This window comes from Microcaecilia unicolor, chromosome 1, assembly GCF_901765095.1.
Source record: "Microcaecilia unicolor chromosome 1, aMicUni1.1, whole genome shotgun sequence".
Classification (NCBI taxonomy): domain Eukaryota; kingdom Metazoa; phylum Chordata; class Amphibia; order Gymnophiona; family Siphonopidae; genus Microcaecilia; species Microcaecilia unicolor.
In genome coordinates, this window is record NC_044031.1 from 55,352,751 (window position 1) to 55,380,239 (window position 27,489).

The following is a 27,489-nucleotide window of genomic DNA, read 5'->3' on the forward strand; positions in this document are numbered from 1 at the left end:
CTGAGACAAGGCAGAAAGCCAGCATGCACAGCAGTGGCCCAAAGCAGTCATTCTACTGCCACAGCGGGAACATCACTTTACTGATTCAGCCTGTGCAACCACAGAAGGAAGTGCCATGGACATGTGTTCCCTTTCACTGCAAAGTACTACAGGCATGACAAGTGATGCCGGGACCACAAATTCACTGTCTCAAGTACTCACGAAGCAGGCACCCCCCCCCCCCCCCCCTTACTGGGCAAATAGCTGAGAGGAATGCTCAGGTTGGAATGATGCAATATCTCAAGGCTTCTGCCCACAGGTTTTGAGGGGAAAAGTCGCTTACAAGCTTTTTTTCTGTCCCTTTATATTTTTAATATCTTCTTGTTTTCTCTGACAAGAAGGAAGGAAGCACGGATGGAGGTGGGGAGACTCAGCACCACCAGGTATACCCCAAAGTAGACCTCAACCTCACTAGGATGGAGAAATGTCTACTTTTCCCTGATCAACTGAAAAACAGTCCAAAAACTTTTCCAGGAGCCAGCCTTAACCAGGCAGTCCAGGAGCTGCATCAAGAACCATCTTCCACCTGCTGGAGATCAAGAAATGCTGATCTTTAAGAGCGGCATAGTGCAGTATAGGCCACAGCTTACAGTTCTGCTTTCTTTATCTCTACCTGCTAATTGATGGACATAACCCACAAGTTCCTGAACTGAACTGTTGTGACTGCTAAGGAAAGAGTGATTTCATGGTTAAAATTTTGAGCTAGTATGGCAAGTATATTATTACATCAGGTACTTTTCAAATATTGCACAAGGCATTGAGGGCACAGCTGTTCAAAGTGATTGGCCTAGTGCAAGGCCCAATGGGGCAATTCTATGACTGAGCACCAAAGTCAGGCACCTAGATGTAGCGTGAGGAGCACTAATTTTGAAACTGACTCTGGGCACCTGATTCCACTATAGAACATTATATCTATATCTATCTATATCTATAATCTCTCTCTCTCTCTCGGTATATATATATATATATATATATATATATATATATATATATATATATATATATATATATATATCGTAAATTGGCATCTATGCACCTCTAGAATTAGGCATGCTAGAATTTGATATTGTAGTAAAATATAATAATTAAGTGTAACATCATTACCTGTATATTTTAGCAAGATAATTTGGAGTGATGTTAGTCAGGTATCACGAGTGAATGAGTGAGTGGCTAGTATTGTTTTTAAATATGATAAGCGCTCAGAATAAAAGCGCATTTTCTCAATAAAGATATTTGTTATAATAAGCTGGAGTGTTTTTGTAATCAACATATTGATTATCTCCAGCAATTCTAACGTGTCCCTATTGAATAGTAATGCTTATTTAATGCCATGTCAATAGCAGGTAGGTATAAGTGTGAGTGTCTAAATGAAACAAGTAGCATGTAACCTATAGTATTCTTTAAGTTATGTGCATTAAGTAGGAGCCCCACCTATGCCCTGCACATGCTCAGTCCACATATATGCCCTCTTGCATTTATGTGCTAATGAATTGTGTGCCTAAATTATAGAATAGTGCTGAGTGCTCGCTAACACTTACACACAAATGTACATTCATCTGCGTAAGTGCTAGTATTCTATAATTTTAACAAACAAATGGCTCTTACATTTATGTGCTAAAGTTATTGAATGAGGGGGAAAATGACTAGGGAAGCCAAAGGACCGATACAGAATCCCAGGGTTTTCATCTTGGTCCTGAAGTAGCACCTAGCCAGTCTGGATATCCTCAATGAATATGCATGAGATAGGTGGAGGTAGCGTATGCAAACCTATCTCATGCACATTCATTTTGGCTATCCTGAGAAACTTGCTGATAACTGGATCACGTCTTCACTGCATGTCCTCTCACAGCTGGAGGCCTTGGTCTACCTAAATGGTGTGGAGTCTGACCTACTTACTTTATCAATGAAAATATTTGTCTACTCAATATTTCTTTCCCAGTCTACTATTACTACTCTCTCTCCACCCCCCCCCCCCTTTCCCCAGTTGAAGGTGATTGTCAGATCTGAGGGAAAATGGAGAAAAAGAGAGGGAGAAAACTAGCCAATGGTCACCAAACAGAGAAATGATTAAGAACTAATAAAATCATAATTGCCCTTCCTTCCTCCTTCCAGTTTTACCTTTCACAGTCAGGAATGCTGAGGATACCGCATCACTTGCCAGAAAGGTCACTCTGCAGCTGTCTTTGCAGGTCAGGTTCTTCAGGAGGAGAAGGTGCCTCTGACCATTTTCAAAAAAAACCATTTCAATATTTTCAGTTGTTCTTGCTGGTACATCATCGATTAACCAGTTATAGTTATAGCATTCGGGTTTGGACAGATAACACTCAAAGAGAGCCTCGCCCCCCTCTACAGCCTCCACATTCTCCAGCCCCTTCACAATTGTGTTCTTGGCTATTTAAAAGACAAAACAACAGAAATGATCAATGACTTACTATAGAGCTCAAGGAATTTAAAACTAGCAGAAATGTTGTGTTTTAGGCTGGTAGCACTTTGAGCAACAGTTATAATTGTATAGAAGATTACTCCAGTTAAGTGGCACAGACCCTATTCTGTTTCCTGTAATTATATCGTATCAGAAATTTTATTCTTTTATTGGGAGTGGGGGTAGGGACAAGAAGAACTGTAATACAATTGGGAAAAATAAACAAAAAATACAGAATTAAGAGAAACTGGCAAAAAAAGGTGTCATGCTCATGTTAAAGATTAGACGATACTGGATTTACACTGAATTTTCATAGTCAACACATGTAAATATCAAATGGAGACAGCACCATTTATATAATTACTAGATAAACAAAATGATCTAGAATTGATTCGAGATTTTCTATATTTAGCCAAAATGTTGCTGTGATTTGGTCTGTTGTCACGAGTACTGAGGTAGGCTTCCTTCTGTTGCTGCTGGAAGACCTCACCTTCAACATCAAGCTCAGCCATCACACTCGTGCCACCCGCTTCACACATATAGATGCCACTGTCTTCAGGAACTGCAGGCTTAATTGTTAGCTTGGCTACATTCCAGTCTTGCTCAATAGTGATTCGATTCCCATCAGCGAGGACCTCCTGGTCGTTTTTCTTCCATGTGGCCTGCACCGGCCTAGAATACTGGCAAATGAACTCTGCTGTACCATCTTCATCAACGGTGAGGTCGCCCATGGGACTGACCACTTCAATGGTTGGATCTGTCAACCAACACGTCAGGAAGGACATGCATTAGCGGATCTGGGTGAAAATGGCGGCTTAAGCTCTTTGGCAAGCATAGAGGTTGCTTGGAAGCAAATGACATGAACCTGCAAGCATGGGGAATGACCTATGGAAGCCTTGGTTAGCAGGTTTAGTTTTTGCTTGTGTCAGCAACAGGCTTTAGCAATGCAAAAGTGATGGATTAGGAAGATGCTGCTGGGGATAGAGAAAGTGATATTTTTGAAGAGATAGGAAAGAGCCTCTAAATTACACATATTTTGGATAGAAGCAACCAACCACTTTGTTTTCAAAAGGGGGAAGGCATTCTTAGTAAAGAGTGTACAGTGTCCATATCTCTGGGCTTCCCTGTATTAGTATAAAAGTCCAAATGTTATCTTCTGTGGCTTTGAAAAAACAAGTGCCAGGCATATTAGGAATACCCAGTTGATCAAAATGGTATGCTAGACCTTTCCACCCTCAGGGCGCATGGTAAATCTCAGATTGCCACAAAAACTATCATCTCCACTAAAGGCCAGAATCACTAGGCACTGAAGGGTAGAAAATCCTTAATGAATCAGTCCTTATGTCTGATTTTTTTTTTCTTTTTTCTCATATCATTTCTTCATTACTGTCTCTTCTTTCTTTTCCTGAGGAATAATACCATGGATTTCATTTCTTTTACATTATTGCAAGATAGTTGTGTACTTATAGAATAGCACTTAGGCGCATATGTGCAATGGGTGTGCAAATATTAGTCTAGATAATAGAATTGCCCTTACAGCCCCGGATTCTATATATGGAGCCCAGATTTGTGCACCCAAATTTGGGCATGATCCTGAGTTGTGTGCACAACTAAATTAGTTAATGAGCCATTAACACTCAATAATCAATTATTGGCATTAATTTGCGCTAATTTGGAGTTGCGTGTTCAACTGCCTTTGTGTGATTCTATAAAGAACCATGTCTAAATTCTCTCACGCACAACCCAATAGAGGGCAAGGCCATGGGGAGGGGGGCATGGGAGGGTCATGGCATTCCCATAAGTTACACACAATCCCCTGGATTCTATATATGGCACCTAGTGTTCCACACTGAAATCCAGGCGTATTCTATAACAATGCATCTTATAACTTAATTGGCTTAACAAGCTAATCAGCATTTATAACAGCACTTAAGAAGCAATAATTGGCAATAATTAGAATTCTGTAATGAACTGCGCCTAAATTCTAATGTGTGCAGTTCAAAAGGGGCATGGTCATAGGCGGAGAAATGGGCATTTCATGGGCATTCCAAAATTTACGTGCATAGCTATGGAATATGGCCCAGTGTGCGTAAATCTACGTGCAGGGATTTATTCCATGTTTTCGTTGGTGTAAATGGAGGCGTGTAGTTTTACGTGCTGGGATATCAATTAAGTGTATTCTATATACCGTGCCTAAATCTAGGCACCACTTATTGAATATGCTTAGCCAGAAATGTTTACTATGCGGATTTTTTAGGCACCATATATAGAATTTGGCCCTATGTTACAGAATTGGGGAGATGCATTCCCAACTTGCACACCAGGATTTACACCTAGTTTGGCAACTAATTTTATTCACGGGAATTGGCACTCAGCTTATTCTATAAAGGGCACTCATCCCAGATCAACCTTTATAAAACAGTGCAGATCGCTGATTTTTCCCAGCGCCCAAATTTGGGCACCATTTACTGAATCTGGTCCATAGTATATTCTTGAAGATGAGCTTTCAATTGGGTTGGGTACTGTTGGGTTCTGTTGTGCTATGTGTGTTTGTCATTTTGTTTTCATGATCATTATATATTTTGTGTCTGGTTCAGGGGCCCTTTTACAAAGGTGCACCAAAAAGTGGCCTGCGGTAGTATAGACGCGTGTATTGGATATTCACTGGATCATTTCTACACTGTGTCCGGAAAAAACACTTTTTGGGGGATGCCAGGAAATAGAAGCGCACCAAAATGAAACCAGCGTGCATCTATTTACGGCCTGAGCCCTTAACGCCACCCACTGACTTAGCGGTAAGGGCTCACGCATTACCCATGCGGTAGCCATCCAGCTCATGCCAATTTCCAATTACAGCTGGGAACGCCCCTGCAGTAGAAAATAGAAAATTATTTTCAACCATGTGTTTTTGGCGTGCACCAAACTCAGAATTACCACCAGGCGCACATGTTAGCTGGGCGGAAATGCCGATTTGACGTGCACTGCACATGTGTAGGCCCTTACATGCATTTGTAAAAGGGCCCCTCAGTTTGTGAAGATGGTATAGAAGGCTAAGTAAAAAATAAGGGGTCCTTTCACTAAGCTAAGTTTACTAAGTTCGATTCCCACTTCAGGCACAGGCAGCTCCTTGTGACTCTGGGCAAGTCACTTAACCCTCCATTGCCCCATGTAAGCCGCATTGAGCCTGCCATGAGTGGGAAAGCGCGGGGTACAAATGTAACAAAAAAAATGTTGAGGTAAAAATGGCCTGCGGCAGTGTAGGCACATGTTTTGGGCGCGTGCCAGGCCGGTTTTTACCGCGTTTGAAAAAAAGGGCTTTTTTTTTTAATGGGACGGGAAAAGGGCATATGGCAAAACTGAAACCAGTGTGCATCTAAAACCGGCCTGAGCCCTTAACACCACTCACTGATGTAGTGGTAAGGGCTCATGCGCTACATGAATGGTGACCGGTTGGCGCACACCAAATCTGAAATTACTGCTAGGGGGGCACGTAGCCTGACAGTAGTCTCATTTGGGTGTGCGCTGCACACACATAGTGCCTAACGCGCCTTTGTATAAGGGCCTCTAAGTGCACATAGATGGGGAGTAAGGAGGCAAGTGAGGAAGAAGACAGAATGGGGTGCGGTATGCAGACAAAAATGGTATCGGGAAGCAAGGAGACTTATTTTGGAGACCGGCAGTGCCTTGTTAAAACTATGGTGAAAGCTGCAGTGATTTAAAGCTCTGCTGAAGAGAAGCAGTTTCCCTGTAAAGCTGCTACAAGCCACAGTGATTGAAGGCCTGCTGAGACATTTATAATAAAAATTATGAAGTGGATATTCAAAGACATAAGTACATAAATATTGCCATACTGGGACAGACCACAGGTCCATCAAGCCCAACATCCTGTTTCCAACAGTGGCTAATCCAGGTCACAAATACCTGGCAAGATCCCAAAAAAGTACAAAACCTTTTATATTGCTTATCCCAGAAATAGTGGATTTTCCCCAAGTCCATTTAATAATGGTCTATGGACTTTTCCTTTAGGAAGCCGTCCAAACCTTTTTTAAACACCGCTAAGCTAACTGCCTTTACCACATTCTCTGGCAAAGAATTCCAGACCTTCATATCATATGCTCTGAGTGAAGATACTGTGTAACTCAGTGGAGGAGGGGAGGATATCTTAAAGTTGAATTTAACTAGAGACATATTATTAGTTAATAACACTGCGGGATTGTTGGTTTAATCATGAATTGATAAAGAATATGAATGTTGGGCAGACTGGAGGGACAATGCAGGTCTTTATTTGCCATTATCTACTACGTTATTATATTACATTTTTAATTGAATATTCTAAATCTAGCAGGCTAGCTTGGAAATTAAGAGCTACGTGGTTCTGTTAAAAAAATGCATAAAGACTGGATCTGCCCTCCCTGCATTAACAAAAAGTGCTGAGGTCCCAACCCCTCCCAACCCCCATCCCAAAACTGAATCTCCCTTCACAGTTTCAATAAAATGAGTGCTGGGTCCGAATACTATCGCTGAAAATCAGTGGCTAGCTCCAGTCAGCACCACTTATCTGAGATAAGTGGTGCTAATTATCGACTCCCTCCCTATATGTATATAATTGTATATCATAATGAACAGACTTGGTTACTGAAGGAGCAGTTTAAAGCAATTCATGAAATGAAAAGAAGCTCACATCAAACGTATTTTTCATACTTAAAATGTCAATATTTTCATCATGGTATTCTTTATGGGGAAAAAAGGGAATGCTAAATTTTTCATGGAGTTAAATCTAGCCAGATGAATTTATGCAAAGGACCCAGTATTGGCAAACTAATCACCATATGTATTTTATCTTTTATTTATCAGATTTGTACCCTGCCCACATTACACTCCTGGGTGGTGATTCAGAAACTGGGGAAAAGTTGGACATTGAAACCGATTGCTACACAGAGGGCCCTGTTTACTAAGGTGTGTTTGTGTTTTTAGCGTGCCTACACTTAGTGCGCGCTAACCATGTAGGCACCTATAAGGATATTGTAGGTACATACATGGTTAACGCGCGTTTAAAATGTTAACGCGCCTATAACGCTGCTTATTAAACAGGGCCCAGAATATGTACTATCAGCAGACCTCCACTCAAGTCTTATGATGACTTGATATGATAAGCAACTTTACAGGGGATTAAGACAAGCACAGTTAGAATCATATTAATGCATGTGACATTTATCCTACCACAAAACTCTTCTGCACATATTCATTATTTTAACATACACATTTCTCAAATATTCATGAATGCAGCAACATTTCTCGCAGTACTCCTGACTATCTCTCTGCTACAAGAAAACAGACATATTTTCTTAACTGAGGGACTATCATATCACCTAAACTGGCAAAACCTACGAAGCTGGAAAAACAAAAAGAATTTTTTTTGCACGTGTTCTCAATACAAGAAAGGTTTCTATGACAACAAGGTCATGAAATACAAGTACTCTTATTTTTCTTTGTTAATCTACCAGTCAATATTCAGCCAGCGGAGGTCAGCAATTTTAAATGCTGACCACCGTGGGCAGATATTTTATGCCAGGCCATAACTTGGTGCCAACAACGAATGTCAAGGCATGACTGGCCAAGAATGTACCACCCTTACTTATTTGGATCACAACCAATATTCAACCGGGACCCATATCAGACTTTTATGTGAGTCCCAGCGGAATATTGGCTGGAACCCGCATAAAACAATGTGCCAGTCTGATTTCCCCCCCCCCCCCCCCCCCCCACCAATCCTCTTAGAATCATCCCTCCAATCCCCCAACCCCCTGATTCAAATCAAACCCTGATTCTTCTCAAAACCAGAAGCCCCTATACAATCACAACATCTACCACTCACCACCCCCGTGGACCTCTCCAGAATCCCCCTTCACCTCCAGAACTTACTAGAGGGAGATTCCTAGTATGTAATGGGATGGGGCTGAGGTGGTTCTCTTTCCACTCCTGTCTTATCAGCTCCAGTTTTAAAATGGCAGTGCCTCTAGCAGTAGTCTTGCAGTACTATGTGCTAGGGATGCTGACCCCTGGTAGTAGAACTGCAGGACTATTGCTATGGGCGCCACCATTTTTAGACCAGTAGCCAATGGGGCAAGTACAGAAAGGAGACCACCATAGCCCTGTCTCACTAGACACCAAGGTTCTTCCCTGGGTAAGTCATTTAAATTGCACAAGAAAATTGGGCGCATGCCCAAATTTGAGCAAGCGACCAGAGCGGAATAAACAAATCTTAAAAATCTCATTTACTCAGACAATTGGTCTGGAAAACATTGATAAAACTGCAGTGTTAATCTTTCCCAGAATCCCAACAGAAACTCGGTCACAGCTCTTTCTACAAATACTTGAGTTCCTTCTCGGGATAGCCCTCTGGTATCTTGTCTGGCAACTATTTGTTATGTCTCACTGACTTGATCACCTTTATGCATGTCCTTACTTCCCTTAAGTGTCTAATTTTGCTTTTAATATGGAGCTAGATTTATTTAATTCATGTTGTTGATTCCTTTTTAATATTTTATTATTAATCCCTGTTTTTATATTTGTGCTATTTTATACTTGGAGTAGAACTTAGGTCCTCCTATTCCCCCGAATTCTATAAAAGTCGCAAAAAACTGAGTGTGCAAATTTGGGCACGCAAGCAATTTAATTGAATAACAAGCTAATTAGCGCCAATAATTGGCTTAACAACCAATCTTTGGGCACTAATTAGAGTTAATTGAAATATGTGCGTGTAAAATTAGATGGGGATCCGTGTCTAAATTTTACGCACGAGTTCAAAAAGGGAGCGTAGATACTGGAGGGTCATTGGCAGAAAGGGGATGATTCCGAACATTTATGTGTGCTGTTTTAGAATGATAGGGATACATGCCTAATTTAGGCATGTACACTTGGGCCACGTTTCGGTTGGTGCAAATGGCCGCGCCTGAAGTTAGGTGCAATTCCCAGGCTTAAGCGCTATTCTATAAACCGCACCTAACTTTAAGCATGGTTATAGAATAGCACTTTTTCGGAGCAATATATAGAATTTTAAATAAAGGGCCCTGTTTACTAAGGCGCATAAGCGGTTTTAACGCAACTACAATTAGCACCCATGCTAATCGTGTAGGCGCCTAAAGGGATATTATAGGCATGTCCACGGTTAACGTGCATACATGGTTAACGTGTTTTAAAAACGCTAACGTGCCTATAACACGGCTTAGCAAACAGGTCCCAAAGTGAAGGGTGAATAGTCAATAATAAAGCACCTGGGGCCAGGACCTGATGATATATAAAGTTAAATTTTGCTTGAACTTTGTTATGATTGATTTTATCTTCTTGTATGGATGTATTTCTGTTCTTTTCATTTTTGGAGTTCTTTTCTATTATCTATACTGTTAGAATTGTGCACCGCTCAGTTCTGCTCGTCAGTTAGGGTGGTATAGAAAATATTAGATAAACTATTACTTCAGGGACTGAAGACCAGTGGCGTTCCTGGCCTGGATGGCACCCAGGGCAGAGCGCCGATGTGCCCCCCCACTAAATGACACCTTCCCCCCCCGGGTGCACGCCGCTGGGGGGGGGGGTGCCACGGCGGGCACCTGCTCCAAGTTCGCTAAACTTCGCTTCGCTGCAGCTCCCTCTGCCCTGGAACAGGAAGTAACCTGTTCCGGGGCAGAGAGAGCTGCAGCGAACGAGCGACGAAATTTAGCGAACTCGGAGCAGGCGCGCGCTGCGGCACCCCCCAGCGGCGTGCACCTGGGGTGGACCGCCCCCACCGCCCCCCCTTGGTATGCCACTGCTGAAGACCACCAGCCTATAGCCTCAAGTCTCCTAAAATTGTGAAAATTTGACTCAACAGTTTTTTTTTTAATCTTGATTAAAAAAAAAATTTTAATATGATTTTTTTCAGTAGTTTTTTGTTTAATTATGATACTAGAAGCTTTTTTTCTTTACTTTGGGGATTTTATTACTGATGAAGTAGTAATTTTTTATTTTATGTTATACAGTATCAACATTATTCCTATTTATTTATTGCATTTGTATCCCACATTTCCCACCTATTTGCAGGCTCAATGTGGCTTACATAGTTTAGTTATGACATTGTCACTCCAGGATATCAGATACAATTAGTAATGTGTAGAGAATAAGTAAGGGGAGGAAGAAGGAAGTGATTAGGCGGGTAAGTATAGAAGGTGGCCTTTCCTAACTGGATGGTTTGGTGAGGTGGATTAGTGAGGCTATGGGTTCTCTTTGTTCTTTCTTTGGTTGTGAACTGCTTTTACACTTTGGTAAAAGGCAGTATATAAAATTAATAAATCAAATCAATTCGACAGACACTTGGGGCCTTATTCTATAAAGTTTATGCTCCTAAATGTATGCTCCTGCATTACAAACCTAATCTATGCTCCAAAATAGCTTACGCTTGTAATTTAGGAGCATAAATTTTAGGAGGGTAAATTTTAGAGCATAACCTTTACAGAATAAGGCCCTTGATATGTACCTGTAGCACAACAAAACAGTCGTTACATGTTCTTGCTGCCAAAATGACCAAATTCCCAGAGAACAATCTCCTCTTTGAGCACAATGCTCAGCCACATAGCAGCACATACCTTTGATTAGTAATTTAGCTGAAGACATGAGAGATCCAGCTTTGAAGGTCACAGTCCCAGAGTCATCTGTCCCCAAATCCTTCAACGTCAAGGTGTGCACTTTCCCATCTTGCACTGAAATCTCATTTACAGAACTGTTCTTCAGGAGAGAACCATCCAGCCACCAATGGACACCCCGCATGCTTGGCTGTGAGAGCTCACAGGAGAATGTGGCCGACTCGCCAGCAAAAACATCTATGTTCTTCAACCCAGTAACTATTTCTACTTCCCGTTCTGTGCATTCAATTAGAAAGTGAGAGGCAGAACAAAAGAAACAAGCAAACAAAAAGAGAAGAAGAATTACATTCTGACTGTATTGTAATAATCACTTTTAGCAATAGTTTAGGATTCCTACATCAGTAAACTTTTCACATTTAGCGGTACAGTCCATGTAGTAGATAATGAGGGGCATAATCGAACGAAAACGTCTATCTCCATGGGCGTTTATCTCCGAGAATGGGTCCGTGAAGGGGCGGACCGAACCGTATTTTGGAAAAAAATAGACGTCCATGTTTTATTCGACAATTTGTGAGCTGGGCGTTTTTGTTTTTCAGCGATAATGGAAAATGAAAGCGCCCAGCTCAAAAACGAATAAATCCAAGGCATTTGTTCATGGGAGGGGCCAGGATTCGTAGTGCACTGGTCCCCCTCACATGCCAGGACACCAACAGGGCACCCTAGGGGGCACTTTTACAAAAACAAAAAAAAAGGTAAAAGAGCTCCCAGGTGCATAGCACCCTTCCCTTGTGTGTTGAGCCCCCCCAAATCCCCCTCAAAACCCACTGCCCACAAGTCTACACCATTGCTATAGCCCTAAGGGGTGAAGGGGGGCACCTACATGTGGGTACAGTGGGTTTGGGGGGGGGTTGGACGACTATGCATTAAGCAGCACAATTGTAACAGGTAGGGGGGGATGGGCCTGGGTCCACCTGCCTGAAGTCCACTGCACCCCCTAACAACTGCTCCAGGGACCTGCATACTGCTGCCAGGGAGGTGGGTATGACATTTGAGGGTGAAAATAAAAAGTTGTGAAACATCATTTTTTGTGGTGGAAGGGGGTTAGTGACCACCGGGGGAGTCAGGGGAGGTCATCCCCGATTCCCTCTGGTGGTAATCTGGTCATTTAGGGCACTTTTTGGGGCCTTATTCGTGAAAAAACAGGGTCCAGGAAAAGTGCCCTAAATTCTAGCTACAAACGCATACCTTTTTTCCATTATCGGCGAAAGGCGCCCATCTCTGTTCGGGTGATAACCATGCCCCAGTCCCGCCTTCACCACGCCTCCAACATGCCCCCGTCAACTTTGTACGCTTCCGCGATGGAGTGCAGTTGAAAACGTCCAAGTTCGGCAATCGATTATACCGCGTTATTCGTTTTTGTGAGATAAACGTCCATCTCCCGATTTAGGTCGGAACTTGGGCGTTTTTCTCGTTCGATTATAAGCAGGAATATCATCTATGTAGTCGCAAGACACCGAGTGGTACATGCTGTTTGCAAATATGCCCAATTATAAGCAGAACTTTTGTGTGGTCATAAAACGTTATCCGGTCTGTCATATTCAAAAACTCATTGCTGATAGAATTAGAAGAATTCTAAATATATTCTGAATATAAACAAAGCACAATGTTTGTTGGTGGCTGGCGCTTCCAAGTCCATGTCACGTATTACTACAAACAATAGGCCCTGGATTCAATATAGGTTGACCAAATTAGGCTCTAGCAATCAATTATTGCAGTTCACAAGCACTTAACTGGCAGTAATTAGGAGTCACAAGCAGATCTGCCCTGCACCCTATTCTATAACATACGTGCCTAGATTTCATAATATGCAACTCCAAAGGGGGTGTAGCCATGGAAGGAGCATGGGCGGATCAAAGGCATTCCCAGAATTTGGGTGCAACGCTATAGAATAGCTGCATTTGTGCGCCTAACTGCCATCAGTTGGATGCTGGCATTTACACCAGCCTTTGGCAAGCTGTGATACTATGAGTGAGGGTTGAAAGTGGGCCTTCACAATAACACAGCCAGACAAGGTTGTAAACATGAACATAAGTGCTCCATTAATTTAAACCTAAGACCTGTTACTTCACAGGTCCAGGAACAAAGAAAAAGTATTTTTACTTGGAGGGGGGAAATTCTTGGAATGGGCCTGTGGCCTATGACTGCCACACCCCAAACACAGTTTGTAAGTTTCTCTCTCTAGATTTCCAGGTCTGGCTCTAGCCAGACCTCAGAATAAGGTTCTCAAGTCTTCAACTAAAAGACTGGCTTACTTCAGCCAGGCCACAGTAGCTAGAAGTATGCAGTATAGATGTATGCTGGGGCTTCACTTCTTCCTTCCCTGGGCCTCCTTATTCTCACTCTGGCCCTCCTTTTATAGTTCCCGGTTCCTGTCCCTCCGGCTCCACCCCTCCCATCTCACTTCCTCTCTGGGTAGGACTAGGAGTTTTAAGATGGTTCAGACTACCTGAAGGACTATTCTTAACAGTGAGGGGCATTGTTCTATAAACCTTCACACACAGGCGTAAATGCTCACGCACCAGTTCCGGCAGTAATCGGCACCTGGCATGCGCCGACCGCTCACCGCACATGTAGAACGTGAGCCTAAGGGCTCAGACCAGTTTTAGGCATGCGCTGGTTTCATTTTTAGTGAAGGCCCTTTTCCCGTCCCATTAAAAAAAAAAAAAACTTTTTTTGTGGATGTGGTAAAAACTGGCCAGGCGCATGCCCAATACACGTGCCTGCACTACCGCAGGCAACTTTTTACCACTGCTTAGTAAAAGGGCCCCTAAGTCTTGTACCTGGGGCAATGAAGGGTTAAGTGACTTGCCCAGAGTCACAAGGAGCTGCAGTGGGAATTGAACCCAGTTCCCCAGGTTCTCAGGAATGTGTGTGTGTCTGTGCCTGTGTGTATGTTGGCGGACGTTGTGGGGGGGGGGGGGGGGAGAATTTCTGTGTCCTATGGGGACAGTTCTACAAAGGATGCTAAAAATTAGGTGTTAAACATTTGTATGCTAAGCCAGTATTCTATAATGGCACATTTGGCAGCATAAGCTATTACACTGTTCAATATTTTAAATTATTTTTTTTCCATATTTTTATTAAAGGTTTTTCAGAACATAAGACAGAAAAGTAAACACAAAAGCAATCAAAAACAACACTCCATGGTAAATAAGCTTAAATAAAGCTCAGAACAACATTATCAGCGTTCCATGACAACCCCTTTAAATAAACATTCGAGATACATAAATCAAGTAGTGCTATGCGGTTCTTGACAAAAGAGGTCTAAACGAACTGGCCCCGAGTATCTGAAGAATAGGATGATCCTCCACACACCGCCAAGGACACTAAGGTCCTCCCAAGGACTGTCACTAACTACACCCTCCCCAAAAGACATTACACGATGTGATACCTGCAAGCGAGCCTTCTCCGGAGTAGCCCCCACATTCTGGAATGCACTGCCTGAAAGTCTGTGCTTAACACAGGACTATCTCTACTTCAGGAAGCATGTGAAAGCTTGGCTCTTCAACCAGGCCTTTACTGGAAGAAATAACTAACTCGCTAGTCTCACTCACACACACAAGGAGTACTCAGGCTGAGTACTCCTACTCCAGCTGAGATAACATTTAACCATTTCTCTGACCTCATGTGCAACTTTCTTCAAATCAATCACCTTACTTTCTAATTCTTCCCGATTTCTTGCTCATCTATGTGTTACAACTTTGCCTTACCCTTCACTGCCAATCGTAGTGTTCTATTGCGTATTGTGTGGTCATTGCGGGTAGTATACCATTCCATACTTTGTATTGTTACTTGAATATTTTTACTGCTGTAATTGCCTATTGCTCATGTTTGATCTATTCTTACTGTACACCGCCTTGAGTGAATTCCTTCAAAAAGCTGGTAAATAAATCCAAATAAATAAATACGTGAAAACTAGCTATTTGGGAGGGGTTCTGGAGGCGGAGACAGCACTTGGTCCCAGGAACTTATCCAAACCTCTTCAACCATGCTAAGTTAGCTGCCTTGAGCAGGCTTTCCAGCAACACACTCCATAGCTTTCCTGCATGCTGTGTGAAAAAATACTTCTTATGAGGAGAGACAAGTCAGGGAAAGGAAAGTAAGTAAGGAGACTGCATTTTAAATCTTCCTGCATCCTTGTCAGTTTGTATGTTACACCTGCTTTTATACTGTACTATATTAGAAGCTTGTATCTCGCCATATCCCTTACAAAAAAAGGCGCACAGCGGGTAACAAAAACACCCAAGCATATCAATCATATAGGTACCAAAAGAAAAAGTAGAACTTATCAATCTCCTGAATTCACAGAACATACTTTGCAAAAAGTTAACTTTTCAGTTTTCTACAAAACAACAAATAATAATAAGAAGAATGGATAACCTGTGGAAGAAAGTTCCAAATTTTAAAGGCATGGAAAACTAAAGATTGACCATATAGCGATCTATTTTTTACACATTTCAAAGATGGTAGCTGCAAAATAAGACAATCCAGCTGCAAAGTACATGGAGATGTTACTTTCTACACATGCTGTGCGTGCGGGACAAATTTTTAAAGAAAAACAGTGCCAGGAGTTTCCCCTATGCAAATGAGCTTGCAGCCCCACAGTAAAAAAAGGACCTGCTCCTATGCCCCTCCCTTCTCTTTTATCCTGTGAAACATTATTGGATGTTACAGGAATGCGCATCAAGCCAGCATCCCCTTACCCTTTACTGCCAGGATTGCAGTGGTTTGCTGGTCTCCCGAATCGCATGTGTAATCTCCAGCATCCTGAGGTTCCACATCGTTGATATGGAGCTCCACCACAGGACCCTCCTGTTTCATCTCATACTTGTCACTGGAGCGCAGCACCACCTCGCCCTTCCTCCACAGCACAGGGGCGTTGGGTTTCGTCAACTCACAGCGCAGTGCAATTGTGCTCCCTTCGTCAGCCTCTTCATTGTGTAGCCAGCGTTGGAAGAGCACTGGCAGGGCTTTTAACATGGAAACAAAAGAGAGAGTGAGCTTTAGCATTGCACTGTATTCTACAAATCTATTTATTTATTTATTGCATTTGTATCCCACATTTTCCCACCTCTTTGCAGGCTCAATGTGGCTGGATGGATTTCAGCATTATGGGAACATAGTTGAGCTGTTTCCAGAGGGAATAAAGTTCTAGAATAAGAGGTGGTGATAGGATGCTGGAGAGGGCAAATTCAAAAGTAGCAGAAGGATTTCTTCACAGAAGGAGTGGTGAATACATGGAACAGTGCATTCAGTGGAGGTGATACAGAAAAAAACAATATCAGAACCCATGAAAGCATTTATTTTGTCACTGATCTCTCTTGAATCCTTATTCCTCTAGCAAGTGCTTTTAATGGCCAACCTGTGAAGGTATGAACTGGCTGATTCTTTCAGTTAGGCTGCTGCTTAAGGCATATGTGAAGGGATCTCCCAGTGGTTGCATGGTCAGAGGCAGGAAATGAACCTAAGACAAAGTGGGATAGCAGGAAGTGGGTTTAAATACTCAGAGGGAGTACCACTACCACAAAACTAGGGCAAAGGGTGGAAGAAACAACATTCCTGAACTCAGCTGGGATGTATAAAAGGGATTAGAGGGAATAATGAAGAAAGGAGAGATGGATTAGACTGAGAATCATGGGGCGCACACCTCTAAATAAGGAAGCCAGAAGAGAAGCAGGATAGAAGAAAGCCTGTTTACCTGGAGAAACCCATAGTTAAAATTACTCAAGGCATTGAGCCCTAAAGCTGCAGAGACCTCAAGCTGGCACAGTGAAAACCAGCACAGAAGTCCCATAGATAGGATGTTATAAAGTACATGCAACTAAGGGTAAATGTTCTAGTCTGGGAGCCTGTTATTAAGAGGCCAGTAACATTTCAAGAGTCACTGGGCAACTGTCTTCTCATCTTAAGGGAATCTACCACTGGATAGTTTAGGTCACAGCTGGTCCAACCTGCAGGATCCTGGTGACATCCCACCACTAGGGGGTGACATATGATATAGAAGACTTTTGATTCAGTTGCTTCTCTGATGATAGAGGGAACCCTGGCTTGGGCTCTTAATCATCAACAAACTCAACCATGTAGAAGACATCTCTTTCAGCCCTTGGAGATTGTAAGGGAATCTATGTTCCAAAAAGCATGGTCCTTCTTAAAAAGGCAGAATCTTCTGACCCACAGGTGTTTCGTGACAAAGATGAAGATCATTCATAGAATGTAGAACTCTAGCTGGTGAATAAGGGATTGTGAGGCATGAAAGATAATCAGGGAAACCTACTCATCTTGATCACATCACACCTGGTCTTTTGGAACTTCATTGGCTTCCAATTGTGTAATGAATCAAATACAAAATGTTAATCAGTTTAGGGAATATCTGAGAATATCTCCTCAATGCTAGTACCTTATGCATCTGATAGGCCAGTGTGAGCATGTTTAATGACACTCTTATGTTGTACCTATTATCAAGACTGTGTCTCTCAGCGGCCCTGGTTAGCGGCTGGAAGAAGCTGAATATTACCACTTTAATAAATAAATAAACATGAATGCACATAAAAAGCCTTTTTGCAAAATTAACCCTTAAGGATCCAAGGGAAGTTTACAGGGCCAGAAAGAAATGTAAAAAGAATCCCCTTAGCAAATAAAGGAAAAACTGTGTATTCTAGGGACAAATCCTCACCATTAACTTCCAGTCGAGCTGTGCTCTTTTTCTCACCAGCCACACAAGTATATTCTCCTGAATCTGAGGGTGTTAAGTTGTGAATGTTCAAAATGTGGACTGGCCCTTCCTTTCTGATTTCAAACTTCTCACTGGGCACGATCACCGTAGACTCCTTCCTCCACTCTACCGAGATATTGGGCTTGTTGAGTTCACAACGTAATGTTGCTACACCATCTTCTTCACCCTCTGTTGACTGCAGCTGATTTGTGAAAGCCAGAGCAATGGCTGAGGGGTGATAAAATACAGAAAATGAAATAAATTTGCAGCGCCAAATCAAAAACCTGAATGTACAGCCAGAATTTGGTTACATGCACAAGTCAGAGAAATGGCACCTAAATTTACGTCTGTACATTTTAATTAGTTCTAATTAGTGCCAATAATTGCTTGTTAAAAAGCCAATCAGTGTTAATTAGCTCATTATACAATTAAATTGCGTGTGCAAATGGACCCAAATTTATATGCACATTTTTAGCGCTTTTTCTAGAATTAGATCATCAGTACTCATCACAATCATTGGGTCCAATAAAAGCTGCTTCCTCTCACACTTGGTTTCGCCTCTTTGTCCCATCTATGGCCTACTACACTGTTCTTGTCCTACTTAAAATAAATACTTGAAATTATTAAGATACTATAAGAGCATTCCTCTCACTCCTTGGATGTTGTAAGATTACCTGCCTCCTCTTGGACCTCTGCTGTTCCAGCAAAAGAAAATACATATAGAAACATTCAGAGGTCAATCTTCAGCAGGGCAACCACTACTTACAGACATCTAGATTAGTTATTGGATATCTTTAAGCAGATTTTGAGCCTCCATGTTTATTTAAGTTGGACAATCAAATATATGGCACAAAATGCATTTGCGAGCATTGTCCCCAAAATGCTCTGACTCCTCCTCAACTTAAATGGATTCCTTTAGGCCACACATCAGACTTATACAGACAAATTGTATCTGTTCACAGGTGGGAAACGTTTAAAAGAAAGCACTTAGACAGCCAACAGCCAATGCTGATTGCCTAAGTGATTTTGAATATTAATAATCCAAAGACCTCTTACTCAAGGAAATTCTTTCTTTTCTAGGAAGCAGTTTAATTGTCATGTACTCTTGCTTTGGCAAAGGTTGTTACATGATTGTATCTCCAGTGAGCTGACTGGCAGAATATTAACCCCTTATACTGTACACGTACAGACCACTGTCTTCTCAACACTCAAACTCTACACTTGGATCTTGGTCATAAAATGAAACCAAGTAGCAACCTGAACTCTCAGCAGTACAAAATCAGACTTTTAATAGAATTACCCTTCACATCCAGGTGTGCCTGTGTGGTCTTCTGTCCTACACGGAAGCTGACAGTGCCGGAATCTTCTTGGGTGACCTTCTTCAGAGTCAGAGTATGGATCTGCCCCTTATGAATGGATATCTCATTCATTTCATTGGCCTGGAGGGGCACGCCTTCCAGGTACCACTGCACATCAGACACATCCTCCTGAGATACCTTGCACTTAAACACTGCATCCTGCCCTTCATCTACAGTCACATTTTCCAGTCCTTCAACCAGGTAAATGTCAGGTTCTTTTTAGAAAAAGGAAATAGACTTATCTTAGTTATCAATTCTTCAGCAATCTTTCAAAGCATGCAGTTTCAAAGCAGAACGGTTTCCAAAGCAAATAATAGATGAGCTATGAAGTATTCTGAAACTTCAGAGGCTGGCTCTAGGCCTGTTTAGCTAGAGTACCTTTAAAGAAATATATTTTATTTATTTTAGAAGTCCTATGTGTGATTTCCACATGGAACAACCAACACTTACATAAGGAAATACCATCCACATTGAAACCACAATTTTAAAATGGCTGCAATCTACATGCATATGCTCTGGCTATGTAGATATATCCATGTTTAGAAAAGAGGTGCATCAGAGAGTGTGGCACAGGCAGCACTGAGGTGTACATATCTATGACATATTCTGCAAAGGCCATACAATTTGTGGGCAGAAAACCTAAACATTGGCATCTGCACCTGCTATAAATCATGCAAAATACTGACTTCACTTGTTGTTTGCTCCTGATGTTTGTGTTAGTGCTTGCTGGAGGAGATCTGAGAGTGTTTTGATTATCTGATTGACATCTCTGTCCACAATATCTTGCTCTGTTTCCAGCCCTTCTCATCACCCTTGCAGTTCCCTCATTCAAACTAGCTGTGTCTTCCTCCAACCTCTGCCAAGCTCCCCTCAATGTGTGCCACCTTACCACCTTGTCTGTCTGTCTATGACTGTTTGGTGAGGGAGTGACTGTACCAGTGCGTGTGTAAGTGTGTCCCTGGCTACCTGTTCATCTCACAGAGAGTGCTTCTGAGTGTAGCAGTGGGTGTGGACTGCCATTTTGCTGCACACCTGGGTGCTGGTGGAAGGCCTCACAGGGTGTTGGTGCTGGAACAGAGGAGTCAACATGATTGACGCCAATAGTTGGAATGTGCAGGCCATGCTGCAGTAGGAACATATGGAACAGAGAACAGCCAGGAAGAGGCAGCCTTATCAGAGGATATATAGGCTCAAGATCCAGGTCCCAGATCTCACAGATGAGCAGTGCCTCAGCAGGTTCTGCTTCGATAAGGCTGCAATCCACCTTCTTTGCCAGTGGCTTGACTTTCTACTCTGCTCCATTACATAGAGAGGTGAGCCCATGCATGTCTTCCTAAAGGTTATTATAGTCCTTGCCTTTCTTGCCACTGGTTACTTTTAGCCTGTATCACACATTTTCTTGGGGCCTTTCTCCTCCACACCTTGGACTATATAGCCTTACCAAACTGCACAGCTCAGACAGCAAACTATAACACAGTTTTATAAAATAGCCCGTTTCCCATTTGTGCTAGGGATCACAGATTGCACACACATGGCCATCAGACCACTACAAGGGAGGGAGGGGATTTACTGTAACAGAAACTCTTTTATTCCCTCATGCAAGTGATCTGTAATACCTAAGGACACATCATAGATGCCTTCCCAAGTCCCATACTGTTGTCATGATGCATATATCCTGGTTCACTCTACCATTTATCACAAGTTCATGAGTGGCCAGATCACCCTGGAATAGCTGCCAGGTAAGCCCTGCAGTACTCAACATACACACTGATGCATGCCAATGCTAGAAGTTCCTGCTGCCCCCTCCCTGCTCCCAGCACATCTCCTGCCCACGACAGCTTCCAGCATGTCTCTCAATGGAAGATTGTCTTCTTTTGTTCCCACTCCCACACAAGTAATAGAGATTACACATAAAGGAGGTGACTCATGACTTCCACAGTGGTACTCCAGACAGAGGCAGAGGAGTCATACAACACATCCCAACACCAAACTAGTGCAATAAAAGGTCATTTGGAATCCTCAAAACCTGCTTCTACCAGGAATTGGGGGAGGGGGGAGGGACCAGTCTATCACACCCCAAGATATGTGACATTTTCCTAGCATGCTGCGTGCTCCATAATCTAAACCTAAGCCTCAGGCAACCCTTTCTGGAAACTGATGAGGTGGAATGGCCCAAAACCAAGGACAAACCCAACTGCAGAGGAGGAGCCAGGCCATTCCTACCAGCAGAGTCTGGAAGCAAGACATGACCTTATCCACAGCCATTTCCAGTGATCCAGTGCATGTTTATTTACAGGAAGTATGAAGAAAATTAACATATTTTTCTCCATCCATAACTATATTATTTTTTTCCCTTTCCCATTCCCAATTTCCATTCTCCCACTTCCCTCTCTTGCCAAGCCAGCTGCTACGACATATAGGGATGTGAGATGAGATGCCACTGGTCTCAGAAGGGGTCTGTGACTCCTTATCCAGTATCTATGCATGGTCTTTTGAGGGTTTAGGTATAATTTATTATCCTTCATCTATTGTGCAAGATCTCATAAACAAAGATATGTAGCACTTCAGGCTTTTCCCAAGAGTATATATAACTGAATGCCATCAGCAAAAATCTGAAAATGAATACCATACTCACCAAACATGATGGCTAAAGGATATATATATATATAAACTGTACAGAAGAGGAGATAACAAGGCTCCTTGTGGAACTTCAAATAGTAAAACATGAGGAATACTGCAAACCTAAAACCACACACTAAAACCCATCTTTTAAAAAGGAGGTTATCAAAGCATGTATTCTCATTCCTGTTCCAAATGCCGAAATGCACTCAAGCAGAATCAGGTGGTCACAGTATCAAAGGCAGCACTGAAGATACTAAACTTATTGTTGTTCACCACCCTGAAGAAGCAGAGAGTGTGTTAAGTGACAATAAAGACATTTCATCCCCCCCTCCCAATTACCTGAGACAGTTATCATTGCCTTGGTTTGTTCATTTCCACTGTCACAGCTATACTCTCCAGCATCCTCTGGCTTCAAGTCATGTATCTGTAATGTGTGGACTGTTCCTTCTTGTCTGAGTTCATACTTGGCACTAGGGGAAATCAGAAGAGGCCCCTTACACCACTTCACTCGGATCCCAGGTTGGGAGAGTGTACAGCTCAAGAGAGCCATGTCGCCTTCCTTCAGCTCTAGGTTCTGCAGTTCTTCAGTGAAGACTGGAAGTGGTACTACAACAATAACAAAATATTTGATTCAAGGAAACACATTGCTCTTTAGATATTCTTTCCAGTCAATTCAGCATTAACCCCAGGATTCTATAAATGACGACTAATGTTGCGCATTCAAATCAACGCACATAGCTGATTTGTATGCGCAATTCAATTGCTTAACAAGCCAATCAGTGCCAATAATTGACCACTAACAAGCAATTATCGGCACTAATTAGAATTTACATGTATCTTTCTAAGCGAATTCTGTAAAGTAGTGTGCGTAAATTGTAATGTGTGGGTCACAAAAGAGGGTGTGGCCTTGGGCAGGGCATGGGAGTTCCTAAAAAATTATGCTCAGTATTATAGAATACGCCCAATCCACGCCTAAGTTAGGCATGGCCATTTACACCAGGTTTAGTTGGTGTAAATGGTTGCACCTACATTTTAGTCACGGGGATAGGTGCAACATATATTCTATAAACTGTGCCCAACTTTAGGCGAGGTTTATAGCAGTGTTTCCCAAATCCAGTCCTGGAGTATTCCTTGCCAGTCAGGTTTTCAGGATATCTGCAATGAAAATGCATGAATTTGACTTGCATACACTGCCTCCATTAAATGCAAATCTCTTTCATGTATATTCATTGTGGATATCCTGAAAACCTGACTGGCAAGGAATACTGCAGGACTGGACTTGGGAAACACTGGTTTATAGAATAGCGCTAAGTGCATTTTTTTTGTACCGATTATTTTAGGTGCCATTTATGGAATTTGGTCCTATGTGTATTTATTTACTGCTACTGTTTATCATTGCTGCAGCACTAATAGACCCACACAGCTCTGTACACATAAAGAGACAATCCCTGCCCTGTGGAGTTTACAACCTATTCACGACAGTGGAACAGGACAAAAAGCAATACGGGTATGAACAGAAGATCTAAGACCTAAAATTTAAAGGCATCCTGAAAAATATGGGCTTTTAGGTCAGAAAGGGAACATAACACTATGACTCAGGGATTTGGTACAATGACCCTTAACTTGCATGTTCCTAAGTTTTGTTTTGTTTTATTTTGTTTTTCATAAATTGTTAACCTCTGCCTCACATAGCCGAGTTACTGCAGCCATGACTCTTCTGGAACCTGGTAGGTGTGTAATGTGAAAAGTTAATTCTACAATAGTGTGCCTATATTTAGGGGCCCAGAGTGTAACTATGTGGTACCTATTCTATAAAGGAAAATAGGAGACTTCAGTCTAGATGACTGTGGCGCTTATTTTCAAAGTCTGTTTCTGCCACCTGGAAAGGAATTGGAGGGGGAGCAGTAGGGTCGAGTCTATGACCCCCATGAGATATGTGATATTTCCCCTGCATGCTGCATGCTCCAAAATCTCACCCTAAGCCTCAGGCAATCCCTTCTGGAAAGTGAGTAATTTGGGCAAGAAACTGTGGATTTATGCTAGTATACTATAACGGCAGTTCCATGCAGAGCTGCCATTAAAGAATTTGACATTTTGGCACTCTTTCTTAAATATACACACAAATGTGGAAGGATGGAGCAAGGTTTTCTGCCCTCCCCCCCACCAATTATCATATCTCCTTCACTACCCACCCCCACCCCAGGGGGCCTGCTGCCACCACCACCACCACCACCACCACCACCACCCTATTTCTGCCAAAACTATAAAATCAGGGCAGTGCAGGGTCTTCCAGGGGCAAGATGCATCAGAGCTTGAGCATGAGCCTTGGCCCTCCAAATCTCAGCACCAGTCTTTCAAATGTGAGTTAGTGTGATTGAATAGACAAAATCTTCCCACCAAACCTGGAGGTAAATCCCCAAAATTTTGATAGATTTAACTAACATATAAAATTCATTTGTTTCAGCTCTTATGTGGAATATTCTGTTTTCTTATCATCCCAACAGATGAGTCTAGATTTGTGGGTTATGTCCGTTGACCAGTGGATGGCAACAGAGAAAGAATGTAGTTCTTTGTGGTCCACCCCTTAAGGGTATCCACTGGTCAGCAGACATAACCCACATATCTGGACTGATCTTTTGAGACAAAAGGAAAGAAAATTATCAGGGAAGACAATGTATCCCTATCTCAGCTCTACAGTTAGCTTCCATCTGTCTACTGTAGATTCTTACCTTTCACTGTGAGCTCTGCTGTGGATATGTATGGTCCAACCCTGAAGGACACCATGCCAGAATCATCCTGTGTGACCTGCCTCAGCTTTAGTGTGTGAGTCTTGCCTTTTTCAACTGAGATCTCATTCATTTCATTAGGCTGCAAGGCAATGTCCTGAAGCCTCCATTCCACATTCCTTGCATCTTTGTGGGACACCTTACATGTAAAAATAACATCTTCTCCTTCAAACACTTCCACATCTTTAAGCCCACTGATTATTGTCACGTCGAGCTCTGCAAAATGACGACAGCAAAAGAGAAACTCTTGAAGGCAAACACAGAAACTCCAACAAGAATAAACCTCAGTGCTGTGATCTCTGTATATTTTATTATTCCTTGAGCACAAAGTTGATATGGCTTGTTAATGCAATTCTTTAGATTTTATTTGTATAAAAATGTTAGGGCTAATTTAATTATTCACTTCAAGTCCTTTATATTTTAGCTGCTGCATATTTCAAAACTGCAAAATGTATTTTAACAGGGCAATATTTATAAACCACAGGTAGCTGACAACTACCAAAATCTAGATAATGGCAATATTCAACACCATTATCCCAATACATAACTGGATAACTTAGGACAGTAGCACCTACTACCCAGATATTTTCGAATACCAGACTCTAAACTTTTTTGGTCCAGGAGTTTTCCTAGGATGTTACATATATGCCAAAATTCTGCATAAATGCCATTGTATAAATATGTGTCATATAGTTCTCAGCTTCAACTTTACCTTAATAACATTAGAACAAGAGGATCTATGACGATTACGACACTACCTCAGAGATATGCTTGGCTCATTCTAGCCATTACAGAGGTAGATGCGCGAATCTGATGATCTAACTAAAGGGTATTATTGAACCAGACTACTGAATATGATAATGTCATTAAGTTAAAGTTGAAGCTGAGTACTATATGACATTGATTTATTGCTCCCTTCACTATATAAGTGGTTATATGCCTAGTGAATACGCTAATTGTATAAATATTACATATCTTACATAGTGCATATCTTTACAGGTAGGCATACACATAGGTGGAGTTTGAGTGGAGCATGGGTGGGACTGACACTTAATCCACCTAACTTATACAATACTACTGTATAAGTTATGCACATTATCACTAGAAGTTAGGTGGCTCAGAGTGTACTTGCACCTAACCTATAAGTACGTATTTTTGCTGTTACACTGGTATAGATCTGAAGAGAATGGATGCAGGTATTAACCACTGTCTTAAAGAGGATCATTTTCAATTTGCCTGCATAGCTGCAAAGTCTACAAGCAACTTTTAGCAGGACCATAAAGAGCTCCCTTTCCTGCCATCACCACCAATGAGAGGAGATGGTGAGCTGGGAGTCATTTTTGCGCCCATTCACATTTATGCCCTGTCTGGCCGCAATGCTCGCACAGCCCTTGGTATGGCATGCCTTACCAGTTTTCAAACTGACGTGCCCTCTTATTCTGAAACAGCCTAAGGAAAGAGTATTTGCATATATCTGTACCTTCATTTTGTGGGGATACTGTTTACAAAAACAATAATGCACATATTTTTGAAAACTCAAAAGTATGCATGTATTTCCATGTCTAGAAATGCTTCCCCTTACTTCAGGTAACATTTACCATCTAAAGGCACTATGGAGCCTATTTATTAAGGCATGTTAGGTGTTTCACACAAGTTTTAACACGCATTAAAAAATCCTTAATACACCTAAAATATCTACTGTAATAAAACTCACCCTCAACGTTCTGAGGACACTGACGTCAGTGAAGCCAAGCTCTGACTTCCTTCAAAAAAGGTTCGAAGGTTCGTGGTGGTGAAGCCACCAAAATCGCTCCAGGCCCCGCCCTCGAGGGCGGAGCAATGGCAGAACAACGAAGGGGTTGGCAGGGAGGGAGGCGGGGGGGATCGCTCCGGGCCCCGCCCTCAAGGGCGGAGCAATGGCAGAACAACGAAGGGGTTGGCAGGGAAGGAGGCGGGGGGGGGTGGGAAATCGCTCCGGGCCCCGCCCTCGAGGGCGGAGCAATGGCAGAACAACGAAGGGGTTGGCAGGGAGGGAGGTGGGGGGGGGAATCGCTCCGGGCCCCGCCCTCGCATCAGACGTCATGACGTTGGGGGCGGAGCAATGCCAGAACAACGAAGGGGTTGGCCAGGGAGGGAGGGTGGGAGGGGGTGTTGGCGACGAAAACCTTGCTAGCGCCCATTTCATTTGCTCTGAAACGGGCTTCTTTTACTAGTATATAATAAAAATTATTACTGTGCGTTATATCTCACATTAAAAGTCTAGGGCCTGATATTCAAAGCTATTTATCCAGATAGCAGGTATTGTTCCCGGAAAAGTAGCGCTGGCTAAGACCAGTCAGTAATCTTTAGCAGCATTATCCACATAAAGCCACTAAAATTTATTTCAGACCATTCTGATGCTATATCGATAACATTGGGGCTGTGGCAGAGCCTAGATGAATCTAGGAATTATGCAGAGACTAGTGATATTCAGTACTGGTGTCTGGATATTGGTGCTGAACATTGTTGTTATCTGCATAACATTGGTGGTCTGTATAATACGTGGATATTCATCATTGATATCCAGATATAAGTTTAAACACTGACGCCAACGTTTAAAAGAAATTCCAACTGCTCCACTAGCTTGCAATTTTATTGAAAAGTTGGGAAGTTGTGGGAAAGAAGCAGGAAAGAGGTAGAAGCACAGCAGTTAATACATGTTAACTGTAAAGCAGGATGTTACCATGGAGATTACAGCTGCACCTCTAGAGGTGTAATTCTGTAACAGTCACTGAGGTAACATGCAATAAAGTAAAGTTAGTCACCTATAGCAGATGCTGTCCGAGGACAACAGGCCAAGTATTCTTACATTCTTACTACTACTATTTAGCGTTTA

The 27,489-nt window shown here is 42.3% G+C and overlaps 1 protein-coding gene across 2 annotated transcripts in view; it reads right to left on the reverse strand.

Annotated features, from left to right (window-relative positions):
* OBSCN (obscurin, cytoskeletal calmodulin and titin-interacting RhoGEF) overlaps window positions 1–27,489 on the reverse strand; it is a 472,877-nt gene that overhangs the window by 292,402 nt on the left and 152,986 nt on the right. For both annotated transcript variants that reach the window (XM_030197417.1, XM_030197425.1), the window contains exons 37-44: window positions 24,558–24,830; window positions 22,168–22,434; window positions 19,149–19,421; window positions 17,810–18,076; window positions 15,840–16,106; window positions 11,080–11,352; window positions 2,952–3,218; window positions 2,158–2,430 (exon numbers count right to left, since the gene is read on the reverse strand). In XM_030197417.1, the coding sequence (XP_030053277.1) occupies window positions 2,158–2,430; window positions 2,952–3,218; window positions 11,080–11,352; window positions 15,840–16,106; window positions 17,810–18,076; window positions 19,149–19,421; window positions 22,168–22,434; window positions 24,558–24,830 (2,160 nt within the window). The remainder of the gene's footprint in view (window positions 1–2,157; window positions 2,431–2,951; window positions 3,219–11,079; window positions 11,353–15,839; window positions 16,107–17,809; window positions 18,077–19,148; window positions 19,422–22,167; window positions 22,435–24,557; window positions 24,831–27,489) is intronic.